Source organism: Terrapene carolina, unplaced genomic scaffold, assembly GCF_002925995.2.
Source record: "Terrapene carolina triunguis isolate 2854851 unplaced genomic scaffold, T_m_triunguis-2.0 Scaffold85, whole genome shotgun sequence".
Lineage (NCBI taxonomy): Eukaryota > Metazoa > Chordata > Testudines > Emydidae > Terrapene > Terrapene triunguis.
In genome coordinates this window covers 13,873,363-13,887,827 of record NW_020664436.1, presented here as the reverse complement: position 1 = coordinate 13,887,827, position 14,465 = coordinate 13,873,363, and the positions used below count along the sequence as shown (strand labels likewise).

At 41.8% G+C, this 14,465-nt stretch overlaps 1 protein-coding gene across 2 annotated transcripts in view; it reads left to right on the top strand.

Moving 5' to 3' along the window:
* Positions 1-14,465, top strand: part of KIF26B (kinesin family member 26B) — a 403,870-nt gene that overhangs the window by 307,239 nt on the left and 82,166 nt on the right. For both annotated transcript variants that reach the window (XM_024210254.2, XM_024210253.2), the window contains exons 6-8: positions 6,120-6,326; positions 8,043-8,136; positions 10,319-10,581. In XM_024210254.2, coding sequence (XP_024066022.1) covers positions 6,120-6,326; positions 8,043-8,136; positions 10,319-10,581 — 564 coding nt within the window. The remainder of the gene's footprint in view (positions 1-6,119; positions 6,327-8,042; positions 8,137-10,318; positions 10,582-14,465) is intronic.

The window sequence follows — 14,465 nt, the reverse complement described above, 5'->3', positions numbered from 1 at the left end:
CAATAGCCCTGCTCTGCCTGTCTCTCCACTGAATACATCACAATCCCTGCCTCCCCTCACGCTACAGTGTACGTCCAACAGAAGGTGCTGAAATGATTGATGAATGAAGCAGCTCGTAAAGACAAGCACACTGCCCAAAGCAACAGCTGTCTAAGCCCTATCTGCTGAATAATTAGATAAATGAGCCTCAAACTAAATCTTACAGTCAGGGGTAGGAGGAAGCGAGAATATCCCCAATGGTGAAGCAGGTCTCTGAAGACTTGTGTTCCCTTATTCCAGCCTCCATTCCTGGTTATTAGTGTTTTATGCAGTTTACCTACCTCATGTTCCGTACTTCACTGCCAGGAATCCACAAGTCCCCGGCAGGCATTTGAGAGAGGGACAGATCACTGGCTCAGTTTAGCTTTTTTTCCCCTTCCCCTGTGGACCTGACTGTTGTAGTTTCCAGCACTCACAGAAGCTTTGTCTTTCTGTGCAGATTGAGAACATAAGAAAAGAGCCATGGTGGGTCACCAAACGGGCTTACCAGAGGAAAAAACCTGCAGTTAACCAATTCTCTCCTCTTGGTTCAAGATCAACACGTTTTTGGGGCACAGTGCGAAAGCTGGGAAGTGAGGTTCTGTCAGCCTAAATGACAGTAGTGACCATTAACAAATCTGCATTTACTAACAGCTACTGTACAGTGGTAAAGAAATAACAAAATTATTTCCCTATGCATAAAATGACAGTGCTCTGACTGACACTACTGAGCGGGAACTGTGGGTAAATGGTGACTTTCTCATGCTGGTGACCAGTGTATATAAATACAGCCGTAAAAGTGGTGTTACAATTTAAAACAAGACCTGGTAATGAAAGCCTAAGCAGTATGGGCTTGATTCTGCTTTCGCTTACATCGATGTAGATCAAGAGTAACACCATTGAAGCCAATGACAGAGTGCAGAACTGGTGTAATAGCACAATAAAGGCCTATAGGCTGGACCCAAACCCCCTTGAAATCAATTAAAGGACTCCTACTAAATTCAGTGGGCTTCTATCAAGCCCTGTATGCACAATTGCGATCATTGGGCTTGGATCGTGCCCTATATGCTCAAGTTTGCAAGCACTGGTGCTGCTGCCCCTGGAGTGTGCAATATTAGGAGGCAAGGCTTATGTTTAGGCAAAGAAACTTCACAATACAGAAAAAGTGGGCCACATTCTGAACTCATACAAACCAATGTAAATCCAGAGTAAGTAGACTGAGTTAATCTGGATTGACATGGATATGAGACCAAAATTTGACCCAGAATGTTTGTTTTATCAATAGCGTGTATTACAAGAGCACGCTCTTGTGTCTCGCCTTTTTTTTTTTTTCTGTTATATGGAAACAATCAGAAAGGTGTATCTGAAGCTTGACACTGCCAAGGACCTGAACAATTATTGGGACTCAAATAAGAACTTCAGCAGGCAGTCTGAGTGGTCCTGTAAATCACAAGTGGTATATCCTAAACCCTTTAATTACAGGGGATTAGTGGGGAAGTGTAGCAATGGACTAAGGGAATAATGACACACAGGAAGCGAAGCATAAAAACCCAATTTCCTGCCTTTAAGGAGAAAAATCTCAATTTATAGTTCATTTAAATTGCAAGGCAAAGCAAAAAAGTATTAAAGTTCTTAAACCCCACTGTTCAGCTGGCTTCAAATGACCTGCACTATATTCTCTCTTCCCCAGAGCAGCAGCTGTGATCTTCAACCTGAAATTGAACTGAAAGTCTTTTAAGACCATTAGGTTCCTGGAGCTATCCCCATAGCTGAATGAATTACTGTTCTACCTTCTTTCATACTGCCTCCCTGGGTGTAGTATATTGCATGGTCCTGCACTGGCTTTAAACCCATCACCCCTACCTGTTCATAAATTGCATGTGAAATGGGAGTTCAATGGGCCATGTGGCTCCATCAGTTCTGCCTGATGTAGTCAATTCGATTTACTATTGTCATAACCAGAGTTGGAGAATTTTCTTGTGTGACGTCTTCACCATTAAGTTACATAGATAATAATTAGAATATGTAATAATTTGCACTTCAATAGCACCTTCCATCTGAGAATCCTTAAAGCACTTGACCAATGTGATTGAATGTAGCCATACAACTTTCCTGTGAGGGAGGTGGTAATTTTACCCATTTTACAGATTGGGAAATGAAGCAGCGATCAAGGGGCTCCTGTCTATGGTCACATTGCATGTCTTTGGCAAATCCGGAGATAGAGCCCATATCTCCTGGCTCTCACTCATTTATGCCTTAACGTCAAACCGTTTGCTCCAAATACTAATATCCCTTGGACCTGGATATGATGTAATGTTTTACTGTGCTTAGCATATAGTACCAGGATTACATGTGTGAATCTAAATATCAATATCCCCATTTTGCAGGCCACCTCTACTGTATCTTATACCTTTTCTGTTTGTACCTTCTTCAACTATACCCAATGGCAGCTCTCTTTAGACTGTAAATTATACTTATTTTGCACACCTAGGGCTCAATTCTTCTTCCAATTAATTTGGTGTAAAGCAGGAATAACTCAATTGAAGTCAAGGGAGTTACAATGGGATGAAACCGGTGTAATTGAGAGCAGAGTCAGGCTCCTACAAAATGCTAAATCAGTGGTAACCCTTTGTTACTACTCTCACTCACTTTTCACCTCAGTTATACACCGTGTTTAATTTACAGCACTATTTTTGTTCACATTCATTTTGTCCAAGAGATTTCCATGACAGTTGCATTTCTTTTTCCAGGTCTAGATTTGCCCCATAATGCATTCGTGTCTAATAAAAACCTGCCTATGTTCTATTAGTCTTTTTTCAGAGAAGACAGTGCTTTTAGAGAGGTCTCCAAAAGAGTCATTCCAACTTGGTGACTGAAACTGTGGTGTCCCCTTAAAATATCTGCTAAAAGCCACACTAAGTGACATTGTAGATTAATGGTCGAAGGGACAGCTCCCATGTTTAATAATTAAAGGAATATTTACTTTTGGAAACTAATATAAATATTACCTTTCCATACTGTGTATACTATTTGGAAGAAAACTGTTTAAATTCATATGGAAAATAATGATGTGAAGTTGATCCACTTTTTCATAGTCTTAGACAATTTTTAAACACCTCCTCTTTGCCATTTCATCATACAAGAAAGGTCAGCTAAGACATTTTGGGTCTAATTAGCTCTTACAGCAGTTTTGACCCACTCCAGTTGACATTAGTGGAGCTGCTTCTGATTTTCAGTCACGTGAGATCAGAATCTGGCAGTCCTTGCATCTGGTTTATAGTGGGCATCTACTAAGTTGACAAGGGCACAAGGCAGTCCAGTGATTTGCCTACGGTCATTATACCGTCATGAGTGTCTCTCTTAACTGAGGTTACAATCCAGAATGCTCTGGTCAACATAATCATTCTTCACTTGGACCAATAGAAAATTCTCAGTCTCTTCTTCAAAACAAATGAAAGACCAATGCTCTGGAAATATCAATGTACATTGCAACATAGTGTCGTCATCTCACCTCACAGGTACAGAATAAAGCTCACATATACCAGAAGACCAGGAACTAGTAAGCAAATAATTTATGCTATCTATCTTTGGGGTCACTCCTGATGAACTTGTGATGGCGATTTATTAAGCATATTTGCCACTAATGATAGTAAATTTTATAATTTCAGCTACACTGGCTTTTTACGCCAGTGAGAGAGAAACCTGGCTCCTGAAACCTCTGCCATCCTAAGAGCAGAAACATTTGCTGGAGAATAGAACGGTCAGTTGTGTTAATTCAGCAATGAGACAAAATGGGCCTAATTCTGATTTCACTTATACAGGTGTAAATCAGGAGTAACTCCACTGCAGCTAAGGGAGTTACACTGGTGTAAAACCGATGTAATTGAGATTAGAATCAGTCCTGGGGTGTATTCAGTCAGTTCTGCTCCCTGCATGAAGTGATCAGGAGTTTGCAGGATGTGGGTTGATAGCACTCAAATACACCACCTGAACACACAGAAAAAATAGATTTTAAAAGCGCATCAGGCAGTTTATTTTTATTTACAGTGTTATGTCAGTTTGATTTCCAGCAGATCAATCTCATGCTCCAAATGTTGGCATCCGTTAAAAAATATAGGACACTGCAGAGAAAGCAAACAGGGAGCAAGATGCAAGCAGGAAAACCGTTAAAGGTTTATATTTGCTCTTTTGTTTTCTTGCCCTGCTAGGGACTTCTTGCTGTGCTCCCTCCCTACCCCATTGACTTGACTGGTGATCTCTCCCTGAACTGCCTGGAGAATTGCATCTGCAATAAATTAATTATATTGAGCCAAATTCAGCCCTAGAGCTCCAGTGGGTGTAACTCCCACTTTCTTCAATGGTAGCTGCGCCTACCTATGGCAGAGCTGAATAGAATGCCTTTAACACAATATGGAAAGTGGGAAGGCATAACAAAAAAGGCTTCTTAAATTAGGGATTGGGGAGGAAGGTTAAACAAACAGTGAGGCTGAATAAATGAGACCAGAACCTTCTGCACTCCAGCAATGTTTCTCTGCTTTACCTTAATTGGTAGTGGAACACAGAAGAGAGAGCCTGTGTACAGTCTTAACCAGACTCCCTGTCTAATGATCAAATTGTTTTCTCACGATAAGAGATTTAGGGCCAAATCACCTCTTTTAGGCATGGGTGTACGCAGAAGGGAACACACAAATACTGAATGGACTATGTTGATGCCTGGTGTAATTCCACTGTCAGTGGAGTTATAGCAAGGATGAATTTGTCCCAGTGAGTTTGAACTCACCAAGCTTCTGATTTAATCTCCTCTCAGTTTGGAGGGCTAGTGCCACCGTGAAGGGGGATCCCCATCCACAAGGAGTGCCATCCCAAATGGGGAGAGGAGCATTTGGCATTGGGTCCATTCCCCTCTTGTGCACACAGACTATATTCAGACGGTAATTTGCATGAAATTGCTCCGTTTGCATTGCAAAGAGAAAGAAACTGTAATTTGCCTCAAAATTTGGAAATAGTCTTCTCTTGAGGCATACATGCCACTTCCATAATGTTAACAGTAGTTATGCTTTCACGCTATGAGGAGGACACCACTTAATGCACTGCCACTTGCCCAAACTTGTGTGTTTGATACGACTGACATATTTCAGAAGCTTTTAACCATTAGGTTCTGTCTGGTTGTCGTCTTGAAGTCAGTCTGCTTCTGGACAAAACAACACAGCTGTGACTTGAAAGGAAATACACAGGAGTTGACAAAGATGGGGAATGTATCCTACAAAGTTCAAAAAGTCATGTGCCAAATATTAGTAAAATTACTGAAGGGACCAAAGCTGTGTTGAATTATCAGTGGTTTTGCTTATATGTAAATTGCTTACAAGTTTGGTTAAGGATACTGTATAACCTCATTACATCCCACAGAGATGTATCTTAGTCATAGAACTAACACCTTGTTATGTACTCATCTAATGGGTTGTGAGCGAACGTGTTTTAACACATCCTTTAACGCTTATTACATTCCAGACCCTTGGAGATAATTTCAAAAGCTGACCATTAAAACTAGGCTCTTTCACAACTCTTTGATGACACTACGAACTGGGCATTTCATGTCGGCATTTGGATTAGAAATTAAAAGGTGTAAATTACAGATCTAGCTTTTATGTGCTTGCTTTATTGATCAGTTGTCTTCATAGAAACAGCATCAGCCTCGATAGCTTAGCAGCCTAGATTACCTTTTGGTTTGCTTAATTGGTCTACCAGGATGCAGTTAATTTTCTATTTATGTGAATCACAAGACAAAAAAGGTGATGTAATACCTTTGTACTAGAGTAACAGAGACATTAAAATACATTGATGTGCCCGGTAATTATTAAATACACAAGTTGACCATTAAGGCAAGAGAGAGCGGGTTCTCGGCCTTATTAATTGTGCACGTTAGGCCAAATCCTGCTTCCTTTACAAACTTGGATGTCTGTTGACCTCAGTGGCCCCACTGGCTTGAGTAAAGCAAGAATGATTTGGCTCATTGAAATTTGAAAGCCCATTTAAAAAATCCTAAACTCTAGTATATTCAATGCTCTAATTAAATGTGGTTTTCTTTCTGTGTTTGCTGACAGGTGAAAGTCATGGTGCGCATTTGTTCCACCCTTGCCAGGGATACGTCTGAGTCCAGCTCCTTCTTAAAGGTTGATCCCCGTAAGAAGCAAATTACTCTGTATGATCCATTGTCCTGTGGAGGCCAGAACACCTTCCAGAAAAGGGGCAATCAGGTTCCCCCCAAGATGTTTGCTTTTGATGCAGTTTTCCCCCAAGATGCATCTCAGGTAGGCAATGTATGACTTGGACTAACAAGGATCTAAGATGTTTTCCAGTTAGCACTAGTGTGCCCAAGAGGCAAATTCATCCCTGCTGTAATTTCAGAGATTTCCCTGGAGCTAGACCAGGGATTAATTTGGTCCATAGATGCCAGCAATATTGTGACAAATACGTTAAATCAAATCTCTATAATATGATGATCAGCTTTGCTTTAATCCAGTGGTTCTCAAATTCTGGGTCAGGACCCCAAAGTGGGTCAGGACCTCATTTTAATGGGGTCGCCAGGGCTAGCTTAGATTTAGGCTAGCTTTGGCCCCCAAATCTGGGGTGGCAGGGATTGGGCAGGCTAAGGCTTCAGTCCCCCCTCCTGGGGTCGTGTAGTAATTTTTGTTGTCCGAAGGGGGTCATGGTGCAAAGAAGTTTGAGAACCCCTGCTTTAATCTTTTGCATTTCATGTGCGATAAATCATACTAGTGATATAAAATGTTGCCTAGCCTGTGAATAAACACCAGATAGCAGTATTTGATGGTACCCTTTCAACTGTTTTTTGGTTAGTGCTCATGTTGATCATATCAGTGTTGCAAGTCAATAATGTGAAGATGGCTAATCCTACATTCTATCCTCAAATCATTAAGAAGCTGAGGAATATTTATGTGGGGTTTTGCCACCCAGTTCAGTATAAGAAGACACAGGCTTTACCCCAGATATATAAATAAATAGTGGTAATATTAATTATGGATTAGAAAACAATAGAGTAACAAATGTCTGTAAACTGGACCAATGGAGAAGCAACCACCAAGGTCTTATCTACAGTAGGAAATTTTCCCTAAAAATCCTAAATGTTGCTACTACTGGCTGAGCTCCAGCTGATGGGCATAGTGTAAGAAGTGGAATAGAATAGTTTAGACAGGGGTCTGGGTGTCTGCTTGTGTTATCTAAACCTGCTCAGGGTGAATCTATATGACAAGGTGCTTAAAACACTGCCGGCTACCAGCATCTTGTCTTCATTAGGGCTCCTACAATTGCTAACAGCTGTGGAGATTCAAAGCAAAGGTGGGAAATTTTAGAAAATATTTCCTAGTGAAGACAAGACAAAAGGGTGTGTACCTCGTTCATAGACTCCCACCCACCCCCCGCACAAACTCTCCAACCCACCTGACAGCAGAATTGTAACACTTTCACTGCATCCAAAATTCTGGCCATAAATTGCTAAACAACAGCAAAAATGGTTGAAAAAATGCAATTTTTTAAAGAAAAAAGGTAAACAAAAAAAGGCCAAGTGAATCCTATTTTGCATCCAGCTTTACCAAATAATGAGCCTCTCCTCTTCCATTATGCGCATTTCACCCACCTCTGCTTAGCAGGTGCGAAGTCTGTTTAGAATAAAAGAGCCATCTGCCATTTCTCAACATACAGAACTTTTACAAGGATAATGAAGTTTCAGCACCTCGTGCTGAAGCAAATGGACTAGGGCTTCCACAAAGGGCATTTAATTGTCTCAGAACCAAGTCCTAATCACCTTACTCACGTGAGTAGTCTCATTAACTTCAATGGGGCAACTCACATATGTAGGGCATGCGAGATTGGGCCCTTAGAGACAACGCCATACTACTGGAAATCAGCAATGACATTTTGGTGCTGTCGCAGCCATTAATATTCTATGATGTTCTATTAATTTTTTTTATTATTAAATATCTTTGTCAATCCTGTTCTACCCATGGCAGGCTGAAGTGTGTGCTGGGACGGTGGCTGAGGTGATCCAGTCAGTGGTGAATGGGGCAGACGGTTGCGTGTTCTGCTTTGGCCATGCGAAACTGGGTTGGTATTGTTACATTTCCTTACTCAAACTGCAAAGTTTCTACTTCAAGTCTTAAATGATTTTTATTTTAGGTTAAGGAAAACAACCGCTTCTAAACTGCCTGCGTTCAGTGCACTATTATGTATATGAAATTGGAACACCCCAGTCATGCACGTGTCTTTTCCCTACCTGGTCCTCCTTTCTCATTTGTCCATTTATTCCATTGTTGCATATTGTCTAACTCCTAGATTGTGAGGTCTCAGCAGCATGGGCTGCCTTTGTGTGTGTTTGTTCAGTACTTTGTACAATGGAGTTCTGAGCCCTGCCTGTTGTCCTTAGGCACTACTGCAGTGGAAGTAATAGTAATAATAATAATTTGATGATTAATGAATTATCCCATAGTAATCTACAACTTTTATGAATATGTTCAGCATTAGAAATCTATGCAACGATTGCAGTCTTATGGGCTGCTACAAACTGACTATATTCCTTCAAGTATTCGATATTTGTGATTCAAAATGTAAGCATTGGGACTGGGTGCCTAAGTCGCATGATATTTTTTGCTGTTCTTTGGTGGATGACCTACCCATTATAAACCACTTTCTTTTCTGCCTGAAACAAATTCTATTTCATCATTAATTGAATCTTCAGTGACTAGCCAAAAATTTGCTTCTGCAACCATTTGCATGATCAGAACTTTCAATGCTGACAAAAGCATCAAAACAAGATTCTTTTAGAAGACACTAACATTCTAACATAATTTTATGTACTGCTTATCTGTATCTAGAGGTATCTGTTGGGAAACGCTGACTCTTTAATGGCAACAACTTTGCCACCTTTATTACTGCCTGGAAAGTGATCCCACGCAGTTCTACCACGTAAAAAAAACACTTCAAGGAAACTTCCATTCTTCAGGCAATGAAGACGTACAGTACGCTGTCAGGCACTGGTTGTCTCAAGTTGCATCCAAAATGGAGGCACCCAGAATTGATGAATACTTGAAGTCTCAGGCCTTCATGTCTTGCTTAAGGCCAGAGAGTAAGTGAGGCAATGCCAGCTATAGAGTCCATGCTCCCAATCGAGTGTCCTACCAATTGGCCAACTCTGCCTCCCGATTTTCACGTTTTTAAATTATCGAATCTAGACTGAGATAAAGTATAAAACATTAGCTGTCAATGTGCAGCTGCTTCATTAACTGCCTTCCCCACCATTCCCTCTCCTACAGAGAGACACAGACAGTTTCACAAAGAGTTGTAAAGTCTAAAAATACCTTGCTGCACTAATCTTCTTAACATTAGATTCCACTTATGTCCACAATTCATGAAGTGAAATAAGGTAAGAAAAAAAGCCACGAGAAATTGTCTAAAATGTATGCATATCAATATCGTTTGTGTGACAGCTATAGAAAGAGCTATAAATGAGAAAGATTCTGAAAACTTAACTATGTATATTATTTGAAGTAATACAGAAAACAGAGTAAGGTAATACTGTATGCATGCTTTTAATTAACAGATGTTTTAAACAGAGACAGGCCTGCACCAAAATCCTGGTTCCAGAGAACACCAAACTTAGGGAACGTTTTGATCTGGATCCAAACTCCACATCGTGGGACCACCTCTGGACCAGATGTTCTGATATGCCTAGCTTCTGCTGAGTGTAGCTAAGGGGGGGGGGGATGCAGAAAAGAGCCAGCTGCAGCTCCCTGGTCCCGGGGCCAGCTCTATGCATTTCCAGCCCCAGCATCCTATAGAACCATCTAGGGGCTGCTCTAAAGTATGCTGGCTAGTAACATTCCTCCCACCAGGAGATCATTTCCAAACTAGGGATTGTTGGAGCACATGACACTCGCCCACCCTCCACCCTACGCAACATGCCCTCTACACTGTTGGCTGCAGAGTGGTGTAGGAGCCAGCTATATCCCAGCTAAGGATTCCTTGAATGTTAGGGGAATCTTCATCTAGGAAGATCTGGCTGTTTTTCAGCCCCTTTATGGTGGCAGAATGCTGCAGAGAAATGGATCGCAGCTCTGGATCTAGCCTACCAGTTTTAAATGCTGTCATTTGTCCTTTCTTTCCGTCTGTCTGTCTGTAGTAAAGGAAATGGTTTTCCTAAGCCTGTGCAGAATAATGTCACTTGACAGAAAGCTCTGGATGCACTGAGTGTAATTTAGTTTTCTGTTCTCCCCTCCCTCCTACCTGACAGGAAAGTCATACACCATGATTGGAAAAGATGATTCCATGCAGAACCTAGGCATAATCCCCTGCGCCATCTCATGGCTCTTTAAGCTGATTAATGAACGGAAAGAGAAGACGGGGGCCCGCTTCTCAGTCCGGATCTCTGCAGTGGAAGTGTGGGGGAAAGAAGAAAATCTGAGGGACTTACTGTCAGAAGTAGCTACAGGCAGCCTGCAGGATGGTCAGTCCCCAGGTGTCTACCTTTGTGAGGACCCAATCTGTGGCATGCAGGTGAATGAATTTAAGATTTATTTTAAATGGAAACTAATCTCTAGCAATGTGATATTTAGGCTTGAAAGGATTAGATTTTCATCAGTAAATGCTGGTAAACATCAATTGCTCAATACACACAAAAGTGATAAAAATATTTCCATCCATGATGACTGAACTTTCCAGATAGGCAAAGTAAGAAAAATGCTTCTTGAGAACTTATTCGAGTTTGGTTTAAGGATATTTACTTGTATATTTTGATGTGATGCTGGCAATATTTGATTTAACAGTTATAAAGCTTTAACTTTTTGATTCTCAATGTCTACTGTCATTTAAATAATTATTGTCCGACCCTCCCCAATTTCCTGCAACTGTGAAAATTTAATTTGATAAAAATTAAAATATGCTTAAACCTTGATATTATTCATCAAAATTATCAAAACAATTAAATCAAATTCTGCCAAGCCTAGTGATATTTTTCTGAGCTACTGAGATGGTAGAACTCAAATTCAAGAACTACTTGAAGCATAAACTTTGCAGACTTGAATGTGTTTACTTTGAAACACACAAGAACTTTATGACCTGCAGCTGTGGGGCCATCTGCTTTCCTGGCCTCAATATTTGTACCTCCAATATGACTGATGATGAGCAGGGGTTGATGTTTGCAATAAAATTTGAAAACATTCAGAACAAACAAAATTCACCTTCCCCCCACTCCCCTAAAAAAAGAGAAGAACTGTGATCTCTTTTATAAAACAACAAGCTAAAATATTTACAGTATTGCACAAATAGCTGGAAGCCATTTATATGGCTGTTTATCTCTCTATAAACTACATTATTCATAGCATTAGCATTAGCAATGTTGTAGGAAGTATTAATAGCTACTTATTAATTGTTGCCAAGAAATAAATGTTAGAGCTGGGCAAGCCAAGAATAACTCCAACTCTCTTCAGGCGTGGAGAGTCAGCAGGAACACCTAAGTAGTTCATATTACCTCCTAGGCAACCACTAGAAAGTCTATGGCTTTTTTACTTTTACTTAGTTGGTACAAAAAATGCCCACTAACAGGCCTTGTCCCGATGTGAGCTCACAAGTTGCAGGGAAATCCATGATAGGGCACAATTACAGTCTCTGAACCCTAAGCACCTAGCAGCCTCAGGGCACCAATCTCTCTAGAGTGTGGGGACAGCAGAAGCAGGACCACAGGATGATGTACAGTATTGTCAACCCCAACTGTCAAAGTGCAGTATGTAGAAAACAAGGGCCTAAAGGTTTCACAGCTTCATACAACACAACTGAATTAATGCTTGATATACTCAGAGGAAAAGAAGGTAAAATGTTCTATTAATAGACGTACAAAATCAGCAACATAATTCCTATATGTCATATTATTCTTAATCAGAGTTTAGTGTATATGGTTTTGAGGATTATCTTGTTGCTTACACGGTGAGGTTGTTTTAGTATAGCTCTACCACAAACTGTGCTCTGCATCAACTGAGAAAATATGCGTTAGTAAGAAAGCAAGTAGATTAGTGGGACTTGGTTAGGCGGATTCTAGCCTTCTAATGACTTTATTCACCCTTTATTTGGGCTCCCTCTCTTTTAGAAGAGGAACTTACTCCTGGGCTGCACTCATAGTAAGGGCTGAAAAAGGAAACTTGTCAGTGTATTTAAACCTCTCAGACAAACAGGCTTCCCCTGTAGTCTGTGGACCAGCTCTGTGTATTACCGACACCAATGCCATCATGGGTGTATGGACAATTATTAAAAATTAACAGGGCATGGATTAAAAACTAGCTAACTGATAGGTCTCAAAATGTAATTGTAAACGGAATCGTCATCTAGCGGGTGTGTTTCCAGTGGGGTCATGCAGGGTCGGTTCTTATCCCAATGCTATTTAACATTTTTATCAATGACCTGAAAGAAAACATAAAATCATCACTGATAAAGTTTGCAGATGACACAAAAATAGGGGGAGAGGTAAATAATGAAGAGAGGTCACTGATACAGAGCAAGCTGGGCACAGGCAAACACTATGTGTTTTAATATGGCTAAACGTAAATGTATACATCTAGGAACATAGGGAAGCAGTGACTCTGAAAAAGATTTTGGGTTGTGGGGGCTAATCAGGTGAACATGAACTCCCGGTGTGACATGGTGGCAGGGGCGGCTCTATGTATTTTGCCGCCCCAAGCACGGCAGTGAGGCAGCCTTCGGCGGCGTGCCTGCGGAAGGTCTGCTGGTAACGCGGATTCGGTGGCATGCCTGCGGGAGGTCCGACGGTCCCGCGCCTTCGGCATACCCGCCGCTGAATTGCTGCTGAAGCCGCCGGACCGGCGGACCTCCCGCAGGCACGCCGCCGAAGGCAGCCTGACTGCCGCCCTCACGGCGACCGGCAGGCCGCCCCCCGTGGCTTGCCGCCCCAGGCACGCGCTTGGTGTGTTGGTGCCTGGAGCCGCCCCGGCACGGTGGGCAAAAGAACTAATGTGATCCTTGGATGGATATACAGGGGAATTACAAGTAGAAGTAGAGAGGTTATTTTACCTCTGTATTTGGCACTGGTGTGCTCGCTGCTGGAATACTGTGTCCAGTTTTGGTGCCCACCGTTCAAGAAGGATGTTAATTAATTGGAGACAAGAGCCATAAAAATGATTCAAGGATGAGAAAACATGCGCTATATTGAGAGACTCAAAGAGCTCAATCTATTTAGTTTAACAAAGACAAGGTTAAGGGGTGACTTGATCACAGTCTATAAGTATCTACATGAGGAACAGATATTTAATAATGGGCTCTTCAGTCTAGCAGAGAAAGGTGTAATACGATCCAATGGCTGGAAATTCAGACTTGGAAATAAGGTGTAAATTCTTGACACTGAGGGTAATTAACCGCTGGAATAATTCAACAAGGGTCGTTGTGGATTCTCCATCACTGACCATTTTTAATTCAAGGTTGTATGGTTTTCTAAAAGCTCTGCTCTAGGGGTTATCTTGGGGAAATTCTGTGGCCTGTGTTATACAGGAGGTCAGACTAGGTGGTATAATGGTCCCTTCTGGCCTTGGAATCTATGGAGCTATGAGTGTCATATTTCATAATCACGTGTCACTTCTCCAAACTAATGTTTGATGACATGAAGCACGCACACATTCCTCATGTTATCAAGGGTTAATAATATCTGACTTCATGCTGGCTCTCATTTTGGAGAGAGAAGAGCAGTTTACATTCCCAACTCTGGAGACTGTGACTGAGGTCCAGCAAATGCGATTGTATGTACATGACATGTGCTTCGTCTAATGGATTGCCTTTGACCAACTTGTGGGGGAAGACACAAGGGTGCTTCCTCTCCTTTGTTTTCTTCCTCCACCTCTCACAAGGGCTGAGTACAGTCTACAGACTTTTGGTTTCCCAGAGTGCAGGGACTGCTCCCTCCTCAGTCCCTGGCACACAAGCCATAGCCCTGCGCCTGCCCATCTGCCCCAGTCAGCAGAGCTGGCCAGGTACAGAGAAGGGAGCATTCTGGAGAGCTCTGGGATATATTGTGCCTCTCTGAAGGGCAGTCCAGCTCAGAATTCCCCCTGGCATGTTGAGAGCCTGAACCAGTTGTTCCCTGCTGTTGCAAGGCCTTTAGGTGCTATTGCAGTGGGAAGCACAAGTCAGGGCAACCCTGGCAACCCCTGAATAGGGGAGGCCCAACCCTCCTTTGCTTGGTCCCTTCACAGACTGTAGCACAGGTACCGGGATGAATCCACTCAATAGTTCTAACTTCTCCACACTGTGATTCCATCGCTGATATTAGCAAGCCTCTAGGTTGTCACATCCAGGGAGATGCAAAAACAGCACTTCCATGTGACATTTGGGTTTTCTTTTTTTAAAAACAAACTGAATACATAGAGGAGCCTTGTGCCCAT